Source organism: Hippocampus bargibanti, linkage group LG07 (assembly GCF_051943395.1).
Source record: "Hippocampus bargibanti isolate YZ-2025 linkage group LG07, ASM5194339v1, whole genome shotgun sequence".
NCBI lineage: Eukaryota > Metazoa > Chordata > Actinopteri > Syngnathiformes > Syngnathidae > Hippocampus > Hippocampus bargibanti.
Window position 1 is genome coordinate 18,333,299 of NC_142740.1, and position 19,797 is coordinate 18,353,095.

Sequence of the window (19,797 nt, forward strand, 5' to 3'; positions counted from 1 at the left end):
AGCTTCATTGAGATGGTAATGGTTGGAACATGAGAGGCAGCTTTACTCAAGAGTGACATCATAAACTTTGAGGGATTCTACAGTGAGAACATTTTTTCTCCTATAGACTCACACTTTTTGTTGTTAATTTCATTGTTTATTAACAACGTCTTCGATATTTCCATTTTTCTACACACCTCAGAATGCTGCTTCTTATTGTTGTCTTCCTCCTCTGAGTTTCCTAGCAACACAACTGACTTGACCCTCCTTTCCAAGCCCCGTCAATTTGCTGCCGTCAACCTACATGTTCGTGAAATAACCTATATACGATGCCCGCGGGATGCAGATGTAGAATAATGGCTTTTCCTCAAGTATGAAGTTAAACCCCTTTGCATGCTCAGAGGAGGCCGCGCAACAGTTGGTTTTAGAATGCAAACTGTGTTGGACCCTACACAATCAACTCGTCGACTCCAATTAGTCTATTGAAATATCTCACGTATGATCAGTGGAAGCAGGATGCCTTTGAAGTTGAGTTTTATATTCATGTAAATAATATGAAAAATCCTGTTTTTTTTACATTAATACATTTAAAAAGACTGTAACTCATTAACTGCCAATCACAAATTTATTCGGGAATTGTAAATATGACGTAGAGCGCCATTCCTGAATTTGTTCGGGTTGTTTTTTTTTTTTCTTGTTTGGGCGCCGATAAAGCGCTGGCCATGGCTTCTAGCAATGTTTTTATTTTCTTTCCACAAAGAGTCAGCATTTCCCTTTTTTCCGTGTTTGCACTTTGTTACAGCTTCAGCTGTTGTTGAAGCCCTATATAAACCAATATTTACAGTATGTATTGCATTGTATTTTTGACAGCCACCCTCATTTCAAATTCATATAACTCCAGACCCATATAATTAACTCATTTTTTTTCTAATGAAAGAAGAGTGTCTAAGGTTTCTTACGCTGCATTGAAGGTTTATGTAGTCCTAAAACTGAATATGTATTCTGCGGGTCCAGGAATTCGACTGACAATGACAAAAAGCCTGGCACTGGAGTTTATAAATGAAATGTATTATTGTTATACTTATTTTTATTATTATTATTATTATTATTATTATTATTATTATTATTATTATTATTATTATTATTATTATTATTGCACATGTCTGGCAGTGAATGAGTTAAATAAGTATCTATATAATATTTTCTGGCATCCATCCCTCTATTCCTCCATCCATCATTGGGAATATTGTAATAAATCATCAGGTGGTATGACAAACTTTTAGGGCCAGCATGAATTTAATCCATTCTGTTATAAGGCTGGAATAAAATAGGCTAATTGTTTGGTTCAGTGAACTTTACAAACCTGATTGGAGTCTTCCATTTTTCTGGAGGGGTGGGTGGGAGAGGGGATTAATTGTACACTTGTTTAACGCATTGACAGTTATGGGTGCTTAACATAACAATGTGTGACTTGCAGTTAATTATTAACTTCTACTTGCAAGCCACGTGAACAAAGATGTGTTCACATTAATAAATTGAACAATTAAAAATAACGATGATTGTTTGATGCATCAACTGAATGTGGATTTAAACACGTGCAGATTGAATATAATTATTCTTTAAAACGAAATACAGTACACCGTTGTTTGTTTCATTTTGTACATTTTAGAAAGTCAGCTGAGCAAGGCCACTGGCAAAATAATTGAAATGGCTCCCTCTAGTGATAAATAAAAATACTACATTGATATGACAAACTGGTCTAAGAATTTAGTAACTTTTATTGGTGTTTTTCGTTTGACTAAAAATACCAGCCTGCGTGTATGGGTATTTTAGATGCTATAAAGCGTTTTTCTGATGTCAGTTACGAAACAAAAAAATTGTTTCGGTTGTCCTTTAATGAACCTTTAAAAAAGTAAACTAAAACATATACCTGCCTTTTCCCTTCGGCTTTTCCCTACAAGGAGTCGCCACAGCGACTCAGTGTCCTCCATCTATACAATTACCTAAAAATTAACAGGATTTGATAAAAGTTTTTTTCTTTACGTGAGAACTTAAATTGAAGTCTCTGGTATCTTTAAAAAACTGTTAGCATGCAATAAATATGAAAACTTGCACCTTGAATTACACCACAATGTAATGGTAGTACATTTTCCGTCGTAGATACATTTGAGAAATACTGTAGATTTACATGATACGAGGAGCTTGACAAAAAATGCACAAAATGCTCGATGTTTACCACCGCAATGACAAATTAAGTGAAACCATGGTAATCTTGAATAACTGCATCTATCAAACAAATCAATAGACTTTTTGCTCTGTGCCCGTGTTCTTTTAATGAAGCATTCATCACAAGCGTAAATAAAACGTGTTTTGATAGTCGGCCTGGCAGCAAAAATCGATTTCCTCATATAAATGCTCCAGCAATGTTGAGAAAGACATTTCTGAGCAGATAGCAGCTGGACAACTTTCTTGGATTCACCGTGTTAACAATGACAATGACAACAGCAACAACAACACACAACATTTGGTTTTGTGAACTACAAGAGGGCAGTGTGAGGCTGGCGGCACAACTTGCCCCCAAAATGTTTTCAAACATTTTCTATTGTGGAATACTTCATGTACCAATCATTGGCTTTTGAATGTAGTTGTGGAGTTGTCCTCAAAGAGATGCCTTGTCTCGGCTCAATTAAGTTCATGAAAACATACTTGAGGTCATTCGTGGTCGAGGAATATATAACTTGCCATCAAAAGCATCAACCAACCGCACAGTTGGGAAGCAGATCTAAGTTGACAGTTAACACTTAACACTTAAAACGCGAAGTACAACTTCAGAATCAGAATCAGAATCATCTTTATTGCCAAGTATGTAGGACACACAAGGAATTTATAGTCAAATGTGCAACATACAGCATATACTACTACTACTACTAATAATAATAATAATAATACATTTATTTCACTCACGAGGACACTTTACAGTCACAGGACACATGAAATGTCTTCCCTTTCAACCAGACAACAGACAACAAAAGGAAGCAAATCTAAGTGATTCCTTATTTGTACAATTGAAGACCTTTGTGTGTGCGTGCGTGTGTGTGCTTTGTTCAGTTTCGTATTTGAATTGTATTCTTTTCCCTGTTGCTACATTCTTATGTACTTATAATAAAGAGAATCATGTATGTTTGTGTGTTGGTGATGGGGTGGGCCACCATCGTCATTGTCGGTCTCGCATTAGGTCTCAATATCTAGAACGCCAATGCAGGTTGTCATTAGTGATGGCAGTGACATAATTCTTCGACAAGAGCATCTTTTGAAATGATCCTACCGTGTTTCCATAAATGCCTAACTTGGGGTTCATATTAAACACCGTTTTCTCAAGATATCTGTAATGACCAACGTCATGAATGGTCGACGTCACAGTGCGCATTATATCAACAGTTCCCATTGCCACCAGTAGAGGTCACCGCTGATCAATAAAGTTCATTTTTAGCTGACACACTCGATATTTATGAGCTTTGGGTTTGCTTACCCAGCATATCCTTGTCGTTTGTCAAAACTGCCCCCTTCTAAAAGAACCATAAGTCAGGTAGCTCCAATATTTGGGCTCCTTCTTGTTAGCGGCGGGGGAATGCAAACTGAAAATGATGAATGGCACTGAACAGACACACGCGCGCACACACACACAAACACACACACACACACACACACACACACACACACACACACACACACACACACACACACTTGCTTGCTTAAGGTTGTCCATCATGTCCGATGATGACAGCCCAGCTCTACTCCTTGTGAGACCATTTCATGTGACTGTATAGCCCAATCCGTGATCCACATTGCTTGCCACAGGCAGAGCAGGTGCAGGCATTGACTGGGGTTGTGAGTATGGCCCTGGCATGATGTCTCCTTTGACGTTTCCTGGTCCGTCGGTCACCTCAGTCTTCCTCAAGTTTCTGTATGCCTTGTTGGAGGAGATGCCGCCAGATGGAGCATTGAGCTGCAATGTTCTCCAGCTGTTCAGGCCGCATTTTTTCATGGCAGTCTCCACCTGGTCTTTATAGCGTTTTTGGGGCCTCCTGCCAGGCGACGGTGGAGATGGAGCTGGCCATAAAGCACCTTACGTGACAAGCGCTCTTCTGGCATCCTGATCACATGGCCTAGGCAGCGAAGTTGGTGCTGGGTGACTGTAGCCTCCACACTGGTGCAGTTTTTTTTCAGAGTATTTCAGTGTGGGGGGCTCTGTCTCTCCAGGATAGCCCAAGGATGTATTGTAGGCACTTGATGTGGAAGGCCTCAAGCATCCTGAGGTGGCGACTGTACAAGGTCCATGCTTCGCAGCTGTAGAGAAGGGTTGACATGACAACAGCCCGATAAACTGCAGTCTTGGTGTGGAGTTTGAGATCTTTGTTTTGAAAGACTCTCCCCCTAAGTTTGCCAAAAGATGCTGATGCCTGTTTGATCCAGTTTTGAATCTCTCTGTCGATGCTGCAGTCGTCAGAGAGAAAGCTGCCCAGGTATTTGAAAGAGTCCAATATTGCTAGTGGATTATTGGAGATGGTGAGGGTTGGTGGATGAACTGGAGGAATGCATGCCCACTGACAAATTACCTCAGTCTTTTCCACATGGACAGAGAGGCCCAGTCTACCATAGGCATCTGCAGCAGCCGAGAGACTAGCTTGTAGTATTTCTGGTGTGTGGGCCTCAACTGCACAGTCATCTGCATATTGGAGTTCGATGACTTGCTCTGATCTTACTTTCGTGACTGCCTGGAGCCTCCTGATGTTGAATAGATTTCCATCAAGCCGGAAATCTATGGTAACCCCACTGTTCTTCTCTATCCTCTCATGGAGCAACAGTGTCACACACAGGAGGAAGATGTTGAACAGGACTGGTGCGAGGACAGATCCCTGGCGTACACCAGTCTGCACTTTGAAGGGTTGTGATTCATGGCCACCGATAGTCACACATGATGTCATCCCATTGTGAAATTGGCTCAGGATGTTGACAAATTTCTGTGGGCATCCAAACTTCAGGAGAATATTCCAGAGAAGCTCCCTGTTGACCGTGTCAAAGGCCTTTGACAGATCAATGAAAGCAACAAAGAGGTTCTGGTGCTGTTCCCTACACTTCTCCTGAAGCTGCCAAGCTGTGAAGACCATGTCTATGGTGCTCCTGCTCTTCCTGAAACCACACTGGGATTCTGGCAGCAGATCTTCCGTGATGCAGTTTATCAATCTATGTAGCATCATTTTAGCCAGGACTTTACCAGCAACTGCCAGAAGTTAGATGCTACGGCAGTTACCACAGAGGGATTTATCCCCCTTGCCTTTGTAGATGGTGACAATATTTGGATCTTTCCACTGCTGAGGCACAGTTTCATGCTTCCACATATTGCTGATATTGCTGAGAGGACAGTAATTTCATCTGTGCTGTATGTCATGCATATTAGCATATTTGACAATAAAGCTGACTTTGACTTTGACTTTGATGAAGAGGAAGAGGGCACGGGTACAAAGGTAGCCTCCTTGTTGCTTTTCAGAGATTTTAAAGCACTCTTAACCTCTCCAAAGGTTGGTGGAAGGTCAACGTCTTGGATGGTGGGGCGATCAGGGAGCTCCTCCAGAACTAAAGGGTCTGTTGGGGAAGGCTGGTTGAGTAAACATTTAAAGTGACCTGCCCATTTTTTTGGTGATGAGTTTCTGGTCATTTATGAGGTTTGTACTTCGCGTCTTCCTTTGATGGTAGGGTAGGTGCACTAATAAGGGTCTCTTGTAGTGATGAGACGATCCATTCAGTTTCATAATTAAACATCTAATTAACAGCAATCCATGCAAGTTGTTATCCAACTGTGCTTGTTTAGACTTGTAGTTTATCTGAATGTGCAATGCAGGTCAGGACGAATGCCGCTGCAGTACATTTTTCAACGCAACAAGCCACAACCATATTTCACAAAAGCACTCCTTGGGAAGATGTAGGTGTTGTCCCGAAAGCAGGGCACGGCACCCAGATGCATGCTACCTATTTATTTAGGGCTGATATTCGAAAAAAGATGGATATTAAAAGGAATGAATACCCCCTTGGTGAGATAAAATAAAAGACTACTCGTAATGTTGGTGCTCTGATCTAAATACAAGTAAACAAAGACCATGGGGGAATGGTCGAAGTACTTATTGACTGTATTGGGTTTAGATTATGATTATGATTTTCTCTCACTTGTCCATGGTCAGAGGTTTCATGTCTTTCCCGTTTGATGTTTGAATGTTCCACAGGGTTTCTCTGGGCACTCTGACGTCCTCCCTGTTCCCTTAATCTTGCATAATGTTCATTGACAACTAATGCACAGAAAAACCAAAATGTAAACACAAGGAGGACTTTCAAACACATCCCCACACACAGGAAGGCCGATATCACTTGTACTTCTGATACATGACATTTTTTTCTTAAACCAATCAGAGATGTATTTATTTTTTTTTGGGGGGGGGGGTGCTTCTTTATTTATTTTAATTATTGGAGGCCTATCATGTTTTATTTTAAAAGTGACCTGAGTGTTATAGCTGTCTTTCTACGACTGACTCTTGACGGATGTCAAGATCCCGAAAATCTCAGTGGTGACATGCTAAATATTAAAAACAAAGGTTTGCAAAATGTGTTAAAAAATATGTAGTTTGTCTGGTTTGGAGTGCACTTGAGTAAAATAGGCATTTAGTGAAAAAAATTCCCTTGAGTAATCTGTAACTTTTTTTTCTAATGTGCCTGAATGACAAGAGACAAAAACAAATTGGGTCAATAGTATTGATTTCACTATTGCCCGATTAAATCACCACATGCATTGACAGTTTCTCTTTTAACTAAAAAGTTAAAGCAACAAGTACAATTTATTCATATTGTCCCCTGATGAATATTTAATCCTGATGTTATCTGTGTACCGTAATATACTCACAGCATGGTAGCACTAAATGTATCAATATTTACCTCAGAACATGATGGCCACTCTGAAAAAAAAACTGTTAAAAGTTAAAAATAAGCTTTTACTATAGTAAGAAAAAATTAGCATAGTGCTTCTTTATCTACAAAGTCAGTGTTGCAATCCAGAGAGTATCTGTCAAGCTTCCATTTATTTCCTGCACAAGATCCACTGTTCCAGTCATATCTGCCACATTATGAAAACCAGACACGTGATAGAAATTGTCTTGTCTGGAACAGAGTGGAAACCTACACTTCATTTCGGACCCCGGGGCAACACGTAACTGAAAATTTAGACAAGCTTCTGTGATTTCACTGATTCTGTCTATGACGGTCACAAACAAAGCCATTTTGTGATGAATTGTTGCAATTTGAATAACTATTAGAGTGCACAAAGATTTTTTCAGTGTATTTTGTTTTTTTAAGAAAAACAACCAGGAAAAGCACAACGCTGTTGTGCCGTCATGAACAATAAAAAAAAACCTTCATACTGCTGGTAAATTAACGAGCGACTGAGAAAATAAGCACACAGCCACATCTCAATGAAACCACCATCATGGACATAATATAATTGATGTCATTTTGTTGCATTGAAAATGACTTTTCAGCGTGTCATCATTAATATTTCACTCGTGTCAAACAGGTCTGACATTTACACCACACGGTGTGTTTGCGTGACACTTAACAGGAAGACGAGAGTGGAGGATCATTCAACTGTGACAGAATCTTTCTCAGTCAGTCTCAAAAAAACAAATGAAGGAATAAATAAAAGTAAGGCATTCGAAAAAAGAATTTGGCATTGGGTATGTAAAAACAATCAAATTGTGAAGAATGAGAATCTGTTGCTGTGGTGGTTGACATGCCTTGCTGCGCAATTAAGACTCTGAAGTAATTTATTATACATGCGCAACACCCCCCCCCCCCCCCCCTCAAACACACACACACACGCCTTCGGCTTTCAAATGTAAATCAGCAATTGAACAACTTTGTTTCAAGCGCTGCTTTGCCCCTGCTGAATATCTGTTGGGATTGTGGATCAACAGACTGCACATACCTGAGTGCCCCTGCAGAAGCTAATACCTGTGGGGCAGAAAAACACAGACACAGAGGCTGAAGCCAAAAAGGTGGTGCAGTAACACACTTTGTCCAGAACACTGCTTTGGCCATAGCCATTACATACACTTGTGAGTCACATTGAAGAATAAGGTGCCGGGGGAGTGGCTGGCTTTACAGCAGCTCCTGTATTTTTTTTAACTTCTTCCTTTCCTTTACTCCTCCTTTCATACCTTTGCTGCTGTGAACTGTAAATGTCACCACTGTGAGATTAATAACGGCTAATCCAATCAAATGGTTAATGGCTTGAACTTAGTTTTTGAAAATGATCGCTGCCAGCGCCAAGGTTTTTGCCATTTTCACTCAAATTGCAGCACCCACAGAATATTGAATTTTAGGACTACATGAACATTCAATGCAGCGTAAGAAACCTTATACTCTCTTCTTTCACCAGAAAAAGAATTAATTCCTAAATTATATGGGTCTGGAGTAATATGAGGTGCAAGTGGGGGAGGCTGCACAAAAGGCAAATGCTGCCCCCTCGTGGAAGGGAAAAATGTTGCCAGAGGTCTGACCAGCGCATTAGCCCCCCCCCCCCCCCCCCCCCCCCCCCCCCCACCCCGCATGAAAAACCACAAGGTGAACAAATTCAGGGATTGCGCTCCTCATCATGCTTTTCAATTCCAAAATAAATTTGGGAATGGCAGTGAATGTGTTAACCACTGAGATAATGCTTGAAAAAGTATACACACCCTCAAACCCACAATAAAACCGCAACTGGTTGCACTTTGATCCATCATATTAAAAACCATTCAAAAGTCACTAATAAGACTATTTAGAATACTGGATTTTTGCGTCATTTGGTAAAAGTGACCTGCATCAACTATTTCAAAAAGAAATATTGATGGAGTTGCTTAAAAAACTAAATATTGTCGAAGCAGACATGATCAAAACATTTTATTTACTGTGGCTTTGAGTGTTCAAGACAAAAACATTCTTAATAACTTGGAAAACAATGTCCTATTGCAAAAGAAACCAAAAACATGGAAGATATGGTTGATGGATTGGATTGGATTTGCCTTTATTCATCTCGCAGTGGAGAAATTTACATTTCACAGCAGCAAAGTGATGAAAGGATGTCGTGTTATCAAGGATCAGCCGGTTTGTGGAGTGAATTCACAATGCAACCCTTCCAATCATTTGGAGAAAAGACTGACTGACATGACTGAAGAAATAATGTCAAGCAGAAATTGTATATTAATTGAACCAGCCATTAAGAAAACTTTAAAACATCTCTGAAATTGCTTCTTTCTCAATGTTACTGGATGGATAATGAGGCTTGTGGTTCGGCCTGCAGGGACGGGAGGTGAAAAAAATTCCAAGCTTGAGCTGGAAACAGTGACTGGTGGATGCTTTATGGATGACCAGCAGCATAGCCTGAGTGTTCCAATCACATTGTGATAAGAAGACACGAAGATCACACACACTAAGTCTGTGAAATCGTTACAGCAAAGCACCCACAGCCTGAAAGCATGACTGAAAGCATGAAAAGCCACCACACACATCTACAGTGCTGTACAATATATTGGCAACAGCTATTATAATGCGCTTGTGTCTTCACCTTTCAATTATAACTGCTGTAGCATTCCTAAAGATATCACTGCTGAACTATTTCACAAATAGTTGATTTGACAACTGTCAGTGTGTTTTCAGTGTGGACACGTACGAGCAATGTTGATATTATAGGGGTTGCCAAAAGATCAACACTAATGTGATTTTTAGTGTGAGGAATAAAACGGCAGGGTTGTTGCTTGTGTGGCGAACCAATTATGGCTTCCGTGGAAAACACAGAAAAATAACAGAGGCAACAACCAAGTGCTATGCTCTCTGGACACCTATGGGAAAATTTTGTCAAGGGTAGTTCTGCCATTTCCACACATTTGCATTACACTCAGGCATTTGGATGCTCTACTCAATGCATTTAGAGTGGCCATCGCTGTAAATGCTTTAAAGTGTTGATTCAATTGAGCGGCGACAATAATGTTAATTAATCATTCTTATGTAAATATTTCATATTTGTGGTATTATCTTGTCACAACTTGGCTCGCAGTTAAAGTTTATCACACCATCCACAGTCATGGTTGAAGGACATAAAATGGACATATACATACAGCGAGTGTTTTATGTGCAGTTGTACATTTCAGTCTTATCAGTTTTCTTTTGTGCATAGAATACTTTGTTTTATCTTTTGGCCCCCGACCCACTACCCTTTCAATTTTGCTCATCTAAATTGCAAATTTTCCCATTGTGGGACTTTTAAAGGATTGCTGATTCTGATTCTGATTAACACGTACAGACTTCTGTCAAATGTAAATTCCCTCATCCGGAATTAGAACCTATGCATTGAAATTTTCACTCCAATATTGCAGTCAGGATTCATTCATAACAATGGAAGTGCCTGGAAGGTAGCCAGCAGTAGGTCAAACTCGGTCCCACTCGATATTACAAAATAACTAACTGTGCCACTTTTTAATCTCATTGGATCCAAAACGGTGCCATGAAAGTGACTCAACTGGTGTAAATTTCACTGGAATAGTGACAATTTTTTTTACCCCAATCATTTACATGTATTGTACGTCCTGCATTCCAACACGCTGCTAAGAGTAAATTGCTTGTGGATCGACATTTCCTGTAATCCTTGACCTATTATCATACTAAAAACCTTCCGTGAACCGGATAGCAAGTTAGAGAGAAGGCAAGATCCATAGCTCTAACTATGAAGTATCCCATATGTGGATTCAAAAGTTCGTTGCACAACATCAGCTGAGCAACGCTGCCTTGTGTGGTGATGGAGGGGAGGTCAAGTTGGAGACAGTCAAGTGGAAAGAAAAGCTACTATGTCTGTTACTTATAGAAAAAAAGGAAAAAGGACAAGAAAACGCGACAAAGCCACAGTGAACAACTCCAGTCCAAACGGAGTCTAACCGGTTGTTTTTGTTCCCAGCTGTTTCTAGCTAGTGTCCAGTGAACCAGATGCCATTCTAATCACAGACATTAAATGGGCTACATTAAGTACTGTTATTATATGGTGCAATGAAATGATGTCAGAGTTTGGTTCGCATTGCCAGCAGTAAGTCAGAATCGTTTCCAGTGAGGGTTGGGCTCCGTCACGGCTGCCCTTTGTCACCGATTCTGTCCATCTGTACATAACCTTTATGGACAAAATTTCTAGGTGTAGCCGAAGCATTGCATGAGTAACAAGGGCTCCGTTTTGGTGGCCCCAGGATAGCATCTCTGCTTTTTGCAGATGATGTGGTACTGTTGTTGCCTTCAAACGGGGGTTTCCAACTCTCACTGGAGCGCAGCCGAATGTAAAGCGTATGGGATGAGAATCAGCACATGGTCACAAGCTATGAGTCGTGAGCGAAAGAACAAGATCCCGGATACAAGCGGCCGAAATGAGATTTCTCCCTTTGAGATAAGGTGAGAGGTTCGTTCATCCGGGAGGGGCTCAGAGTCGAGCCGCTTCTCCACATCAAGAGGAGCCAGACGATGTGGCTCGGGCATCTGATTAGGATGCCTCCTGGACACTTCCCTGGTGAGGTGGCATGCCCCACTGGACAAAGACCCCGGGGACGACGCATGACACACTCGAGAGACTATTTCACTCAGCTGGCTAGGGAATGCCGCAGGAACTGCCAGGAAGAGCTCGAAGAAGTGACTGGGGAGAGGGAAGTCTGGGCTTCCCTGTTGAAGCTGCAGACCCCGCGACACGATACCGAATAAGCGGCAGATGATGGATGGATGGATGGATGGATGGATGGATGGATGGATGTCATTACCATTCCAATGTTACTCATGCAAGGTAGCTTCGATCACCAACTACAAGCTACAAATTACAATCTGTTGTCATTTGGAGATTTAAATTTACTTCCACTGTATTTTAGGTTGTTTGAGGAATTACTTCGGACTCACTCCATTGGGGAGGGAAGATTTGGTTGGTTTGGTTGTCATGTCACTGTTTTCGTGTTTCATTTCTTCACATTGTTTCAAATACAACGTCATTTCTTCAACAAGTTTGATCAGCAAAGTGGCTAAATAAAATAGTTTGATAGTTTTTTGTTTTGTTTTGTTTGATTTTAAGGAAAACAGATGCCCATTTTTGCTCAGGTGCAATAGTTCTCATCCAAGTCGTCGTGAGAAAGAACGTGGCTTTGTCCCTCAATAGACCCAAGAGGTGGATGTTCACAGTTGTAACACATTGTGACGCACGTGGGTCTTTCTCCTATCAGCTGCAGTGGCATCCATCTGACATAAATGTATCATTTTAATTCTATCAGGCAGTCTAGAAGACCGTTACCTGCTCCATGACCAAACATTTGTACACACCTCACAATTGCCCCAATCATCCATATGTCGCATTGCCTCAAATATTAAATCAGTAGAAATGCAGCTTTGATGGACAGACGATGATTTATATTTAATGCAAACCAAAATACATTTTCTTGGATGTGTGTTTTCTTTCAGTTCTCATCAGCTTTCTGTCAAGAGGCACAACACCATCCGTCCCTACTTTGCTATTCCAACTGTGTACCAACTATTGCTATTCCAACATGTTTAGAAATGAGAAAAGTTGATTCCTTTAGTTCAAGGGTGTCAAAGTCAGTTTTTGCTGCGGGCCACATTGTAGTTACAGTTTCCTCTCGGGGGCGTTATAAATTTAGGGAATCCATTAGAATGTTTAATTCCCTCCACATATTACGTATAGAGCACACGACAAATTCATGAATAACTAGTTTTCAAATTAGAAGTAAAAAAATAATTACAGTAAAGTCTCGTTATATCGATATTCTCGGGAGTCGAAAAAAATATCGATATAACCGGACTATCGATATATCCGATCCTGCGGCATGTAAATTTTCTCCTTGCGTTTATAGAAATAGCAGCGTAATAAGCAGTACTATGGATATAACCGATATCGATATAACGAGACTTTACTGTACTGTTATTGTGTGAAATTTTGGTTTGGACTTTAACAAATATCATGGAATTTCACAAGTTTGATTCGCTTTCGTGGGCCGAATAAAATAATGTGTCGGGCCAGATTTGGCCCCCGGGCCTTGACCTTGACACGGGTGCCGTAGTTGAACAGTGAAAGAATCCAATAAAATTGTGATGTAGGGATCATGCATAAACATCATTTTTATTCAAGATCAAAAGGTGCAGTAATCCAGGAATTGTATTGCCCCGCCCCCCAGAACAAAAAGCTTACTTCCTTCGAATACAATCCTACATTCAACAAATAAATGGCAAAATATTATGAATATAAACAGATATTTTAAAATTCATTAATATTTTTGGGTCAAATTCTTTGACTTTAATATTACAATTGATATAATTATAATACCTTGGAAAAATACAACTGCATTATCTTGACAACATGTTCTTGAATAACAAATTTTTCCATCACATTCCAACTTTTCTTTGCAACAAAAAAAAGAAGAAATACGGTTGTCAAATTAAAAATGTAAGTCATTTAGTTATACATATGAGTTGGGTATGTTTTTAGCATTAGGATTATGAAACATATTACCCTTCTTCAGGCATCCTTGGCCCAAAAAAATCACAACCCCTTTACAAATACGGAATTACAAATAAAGTTACGTTCATCTTGGAATGCCAATGTGGAAGTTGATGCTTAGGAATCATGAATCCCCATCTTCATTCATTTTGCATCAACATGTTCCATTAAACATTCCTGATGCTGTGTGTGTAAACTATAGACGTCAACTGTGGCATCCTGAGCCTGGGGCGAGGAAGGCAGGTTGGGCACCATGGGGGGCAGGGCCACCAGAGGTAAAGCCTCAGCTTTGGCTGGAGAAGCAATGCGGCGGCATCGACGCTTGCTATGCAGTTTGAGATTTGACTGATATTCACATGCTATACCTGCAACATGTGAATGTACAACACATCCAATTAAGCATACACTCATCGTACCGACAAAGAAGGTATTGATTGAAAATAGAACATTGGTCGACTAAAAAATGTTCGGCTGAAAAGAAAAAAAAACAGTATAACAGAAATGGTTCGGATAAGCGCGCATGCCACAGTTGCTGGAATGACACCCAGATGGTAATCATCTGTTTCCCTGTAACATCAGATGATTACAAACTGGCAATGAAGAGAGAAACTATACTTTACTGGTATCAAGGGAGCCACAAAGACTCCTCAGACCAATCCGAGCTAACCATTTGGTAAAGATATTAAATATCTACAAGTCCAGGGCAATGTGCAAAGCCACACAAAACACACAGTCAATAATTGGAGAATTGTCAGGGAGTTTAGGTGCATGTGGGTGGGTCCGTCGATGACAGGGCTGGGCAATTCATTTTACAAAGACGTCACATGAGAAACTGCAATGCTCCCCAAGGGCCAAGCCAACATGCTAACCTCAACCTTATTGATATTATTTTTAATGTATTCAGAAAAAGACCACAAATTAACCAGCCGTTCAAGATAACATCAAAATTCCTGATGGCCACACCACCTGTGAACCTAAAATCACCAACAAAAACATGTTAAAAAAAGGCAATGGATACAATAGCATTTCCTCTGCTTATTCTTCCATGGTGCAATTTAGAATGAATAAAAATACCTTTCCCTTAAAATAATTAACTTCTTTGCAATCATTGAAGAATTTAACTAGCTTAGTGATTTAGTAAAACTGCCTTCCGCGAAATTGTACGTTACCTACTTCCTGGCTATAGCTTCTGTCAAAGATAAACAACCGTAATTAAAACATGTAGGGTGAACTCCAACTCTACATGAAGAGTAGGACCAAAACCTGCTGCAAATAGCAAATATACATGAGTAATTGATCCTTCCCTTGAAAGGTTTACAGACTACAATGTCATTGCCTATAGATGCCACCTGATGGCAAAAGGCATTTTTTTTTCTTTTTTTTTTAATTGTTTTTTTTTTTTTATTTCTTCGCCTCATCTTCTATGTCATAATATGGAAAAAGATGTTGCCAAAGTAACACTTCTATTGTTTTGACCTGGGCAGCAAGACAGCAAACGGGTGAGTTTTTAAGTGATGATGGAATATAGGTTCCCTCATGCCACCTCCCAAAAAGGAAAAATCAGTGGGTTAGTGTGTGTGCAGGGTTTCACTGGAGTTAACTGTGACCTGCAAATGTCCAAAAAATACTTGTACACAGTATTGTAGACAGTTATTGAACTAACTGACAGGGAGGTATGAGTGCCATTACATACCAAAACAATCCCAAAAAAATCTGAATAATATGTGGAAACAGGACCAGTAGTTCCAAAGCTATAACGGTTCAAAAAAGGCGGCCACGGCCCAATTAAAATTCAATAACCTGTAACATTCAAACCCCTGCTCCAATTTCAGATTTTGTCATGTGTCATCACTATCAGGTATAGCTCACCTTGAAATCTGCTTGGCCGCCGTATGTTGCCTCCATTAACACCTGTATTCCCCAAAAATGCAATTATATGCATTTATTTTGCTGCTGATTTGAACCTCTTTATTTCTGAAATTCGTCAGTGATGCATAAAAAAAACAAACTATCAAGTGTTACATTTGGTACTTGTGGCAATTATTCAACCAAGGCTGAGTTGTGTGCTCTTCTCAGTCCTTAGCCACTGAGACAAATGTTTATAACTAGCTTTACAACACCAGTCAAAGATTGATAAACCAAATGCAGTATAAGGAGAATATAAAATGTTTATTCATGGGTCCCTCTCTTCTCCAGTATTGACTTTAACATCTCAATGACTTCCTTAACTGTTTATTTTAAAACATCAATCCATTTTCCAGATGGTTGCCTGTTAAAAAGGGATCTGAAGTCTAGTGCAGCATAATTCCAATACAGACACAACCTTGTTTTGCCATTTAGCTTTGAATGAATCAGAAATGGCTTGCTGACCACCAAGCAAAACTTTCAATCACTGATTTGCGGCGAATCATGAAGATGATATGAACAAGCAATATCCATCCATTCATCTAATTTCCGATCCATTTTATCCTCACCAGGGTGTGCTGGAGCCCATTTCAGGTGTCTTCAGGCAGTAAGCAGGGGACGACCGGACACTCACACCCATGGACAATTCCAAATGTTCAATCAGTCTGCCATGGAACTTTTTGGAATTAGAATGAAACCGGAGAAAACCGTTTCAGTCGTGCTCGGGTAAAGGTGTCAAAATCAAGGCCCGGAAGTGAAATCTGGCCCGCCACATCATTTTATCCGACGCGCCAATCGACCTTGTGAAATTCCATGATGTTTGCTAAAGTCTGAACCGAAGTTTCAAATTGTCCCATGTAAACTATAATAACAGTCATTATTTTTTGCTTCAAATTTGAAAACTACCTATTCATGAATTTGTTGTGCGTTCTATATGCAATATGTGGAGGGGATCAAACATTCTAATGGCTTCTCCAAATTCATAACGGCCCACGAGAGGAAACCGTAACCACAATGTGGCCCGTGGCAAAAAAAATGAGTTTGACACCATTGTGCTCAGGTGATTTTTCAAGATCTCACACTCTACCCCACCTCCTGGTAAACAAGCTCTTGAGTCGACCCACCTGTGGCTAAATACAAACTGTGAAAGGTATTTTACACCGTTATTAGACAGGAGGATTTGAATTTTGGTTTTCGCCATTGGATGGGTTCAAACTGTAAAATGAATTTTGGTGCTCTGTCCTTGTGACATGAAATGATAACATTTGATTTCCACTAAGCCAAATAATTCCACAAAATGACCCACTATATAGAAGTAGATAAAACACATGCATAAGTGCTAGTCCTGCTATGATAACATTTATGGTAAGATCACATATGAGTACATACATTACACAAAAAAATAAAAATAATGTGGAACCATGAATTTGTGAAACACACCAGAAAGGTTATAATCTGCCGTTAGATAGTTTAATAGCAAGAAGGTGCACATATTTGATGGGTATGTTACTTACTCCCATTCCTTACGACGTGCCTGTGGAGTGCTGTGGATCTTATGGGCCTGGTGGGCCTTCACAATGTCCTTCTGCTCGATGATGCCCCCTCGACGTCTCTTGATCACATTGGGGCTAACGGGCAAATCTCCATCAATCACCAGCGAGCTACCTCCAACATCAAAAGACGAGGTCACATCTAGCGTCAGGCCAGCTCTGTTTCGGTGGGGAGACGTATTGTGGCCCGGCACGTGGGAGAGGTAGAGGGTGTCGCGGCTGCTTGACAGGCTGTAGGGCTCTAGGAGAGAAGTGGAGCCAGAACACAGGCTCGAACCGCCAGCCGTCCCCAGCTGATGCTTCCGCCAGCTTTCGCTGTCCGCCTGGGATGGGTGGAGAATGTGGTGTCTTGGGGTGCTCTTCCCACATACGGGCTGGAGAGCAAGACCCAAAGCATCCCCTGGGCAATGCGGACCCCCTGGAGGTCTGGGTAGGCCCAACGTATTATGATCTCCTGTCATCCTCCTGCATGAAAGAGGAGAAAAGAGGAAATGTAAATGAGGAAATACATTATTGAGATATACTATAACTGCAAAGTCATTCCAATACCATTTCCTCCTTTCCGTGTTAGTTATACTGTGTGAAATAGAAACTCATATAAACTGTAAAATATTTAGTATCAATATTGAACTGTGTGCCAGTGAAACCAGAATAATACAATCCTTGTTCATACAGTATAGAAAGTACATGACATAATGGCACAAATACCGCACAGTATGGAAGTGATAAATTGGGAAATTAGCTTCACGCAGATGTATTTTGTACTCTTTATTTTTGGGGCTTTCATGCAAGATCTGTTCAAATGAACTGTTAGCTTTGACCATGTACTGTACATGGTGTTTCAAAAATTAATAATAATAAGAGAAAGACAAGAAAAATGTAGTTAAATTGAACCTTATACAGTAGAGTAATAAGTGAATCATCATTAACATCATTAACAATCTGTGGATTTTTCCAGTGACCACTTTCAAAAATTAATAATAATAAGAGAAATACAAGATAACTGTACCTACATTGAACCTTATGCAGTAGAGTAATAAGTGAATCCTCATTCACAGCATTAAGAATCTATTGTCACCTCCAAATCATCATTTCCTCTCAATGTTAGGGGTGCAGGTTTTTTTCTGTTCCTTTGTGGCTTTTTCAGTGACTACTGAAAAAATATTTTTCACCTTGACAAGTGAGAATGCTAAAAAGATGCATGAAGAGCAGCATGCAATATGTTTTTGACCAATACTGAAAACCTCAAGACTTCTTTTTGTCAGTGAAGACAAAAGATAAAATCCTATTGCGTTAAGGTTTTATGATTTCAATTTCCGTTTGTGTATTTCCTCTGGGAAACGAGTTTTTTTTAAAAGACAAACCAATCGGAGGTCAATAAGGTACCATTTTTTTTCCTATTCCTTTGTATCAAATTGGCATGAAGTGCTCTGAGGTGATGATATATCATCATTGCAGTTTTGCTCTAGTACTTCAGACCAAGTCAGCATTTGAGCTGACAAGTCGGGGATTTAGATTTTTCATTGAGATTGGATATATTGGTTCTACGATTAGGCATGATAAATCCAGTCAGACAAATAAACACCAGAGTTTAGTCAGAAAAAGCCTGTGAATACGGAGAAAAGAAATCTAATTGAAACATAAAGGCTCTGGTGAATAACAAAATACTTTGCAAATATGAAATGAATAATATTTGTAATAATAATGAATGAAGGGGCCATTAAGAGTGTGGTTGCCTGTCGCACGGTTGTGGCTGGCAGATGTCTAACCTGGTGTTAAGTTCAGCAACCAGCATCTGCTGATCTGAATCAGGCAGGTTGAACCACATTCGCCTGTCGCCATGGTAACACGTACCAACTAAGAATCTACAGTGATTGCGACACCTTTAAAGCTGTCATGACAGCCCCTTCTGTTGGGAATGGCTTCCCTAGCCTTTAAATCAATAGTATCATAAATCAATCCGCGAAACTCATGTTTGACCATTTCAGCCACACAATCTGCCCCTGCACTTTCTGACTGATGAAGTCCATTACTTCATACACTTTCATTTTCTTGCTCTGTAATGGGAGACAGAAACAATGTTGCTGCTCTGGAAAGCAAAGTGCAATAATGCTATATGTAAAGCCGCCTGGTTTGTGGTGGATTTTATTTGATTCAAAATACTTTTTTCATGAATACTCTTCCATAGACATAAAAACGTAAGACACACAACAATGTCCTGCAGGTCTTTGACTCAATGTGTCTGTCTATCTTGGGGCAAAAGAGGCAAAAAAAAATGATCTTGTGAAGCCATTTTGGAAATTACATTTTCAAACTTAGGGCACATCAGTGCCAACACAATCAGCTGACATATCAGGATGCTGGATTTCAGAGCGTTTCATCACATGAAACGAGATGCGAATGACTTGCAGTCGTGCATCACTTTGCTGACGACTCAAATTCAGCTTTTGTTTCCCTCGATTCAAATAAACAACGAAAGCTTGAGGGTAGGGTCAAGTATCAAGTGAATATGCATAGAAAAATATAATTTGAAGAAAAGGCACAAGATTACTTATTCATTACCTCTTGTCATTCAGTAGGTAATTGAAATAAAAGTCACATGTACAAATTCCAACAAAGCATCCACATTTCACACCCACCATAAGCGTTGAGCTGCATTAAAAAAAAGTTTTGTAACGTCCTTATAATTGTGGTTCTGGTAGCAAGGTGTTCATAACTGTTAGCATGGGTGCCTAAAGGCCATGTTTTGGGCTGCAT

At 40.0% G+C, this 19,797-nt stretch overlaps 1 protein-coding gene across 10 annotated transcripts in view; it reads right to left on the reverse strand.

Moving 5' to 3' along the window:
* Positions 1 to 19,797, reverse strand: part of cacna1ea (calcium voltage-gated channel subunit alpha1 Ea) — a 99,353-nt gene that overhangs the window by 73,646 nt on the left and 5,910 nt on the right. For all 10 annotated transcript variants that reach the window (XR_016115573.1, XM_089001031.1, XM_089001033.1 and 7 more), the window contains exon 2: positions 17,005 to 17,505. Coding sequence is in view for 9 of the 10 variants with exons in the window: in XM_089001031.1 (XP_088857157.1) it covers positions 17,005 to 17,501 (497 nt within the window). In the remaining variant the exon portion in view is untranslated. The remainder of the gene's footprint in view (positions 1 to 17,004; positions 17,506 to 19,797) is intronic.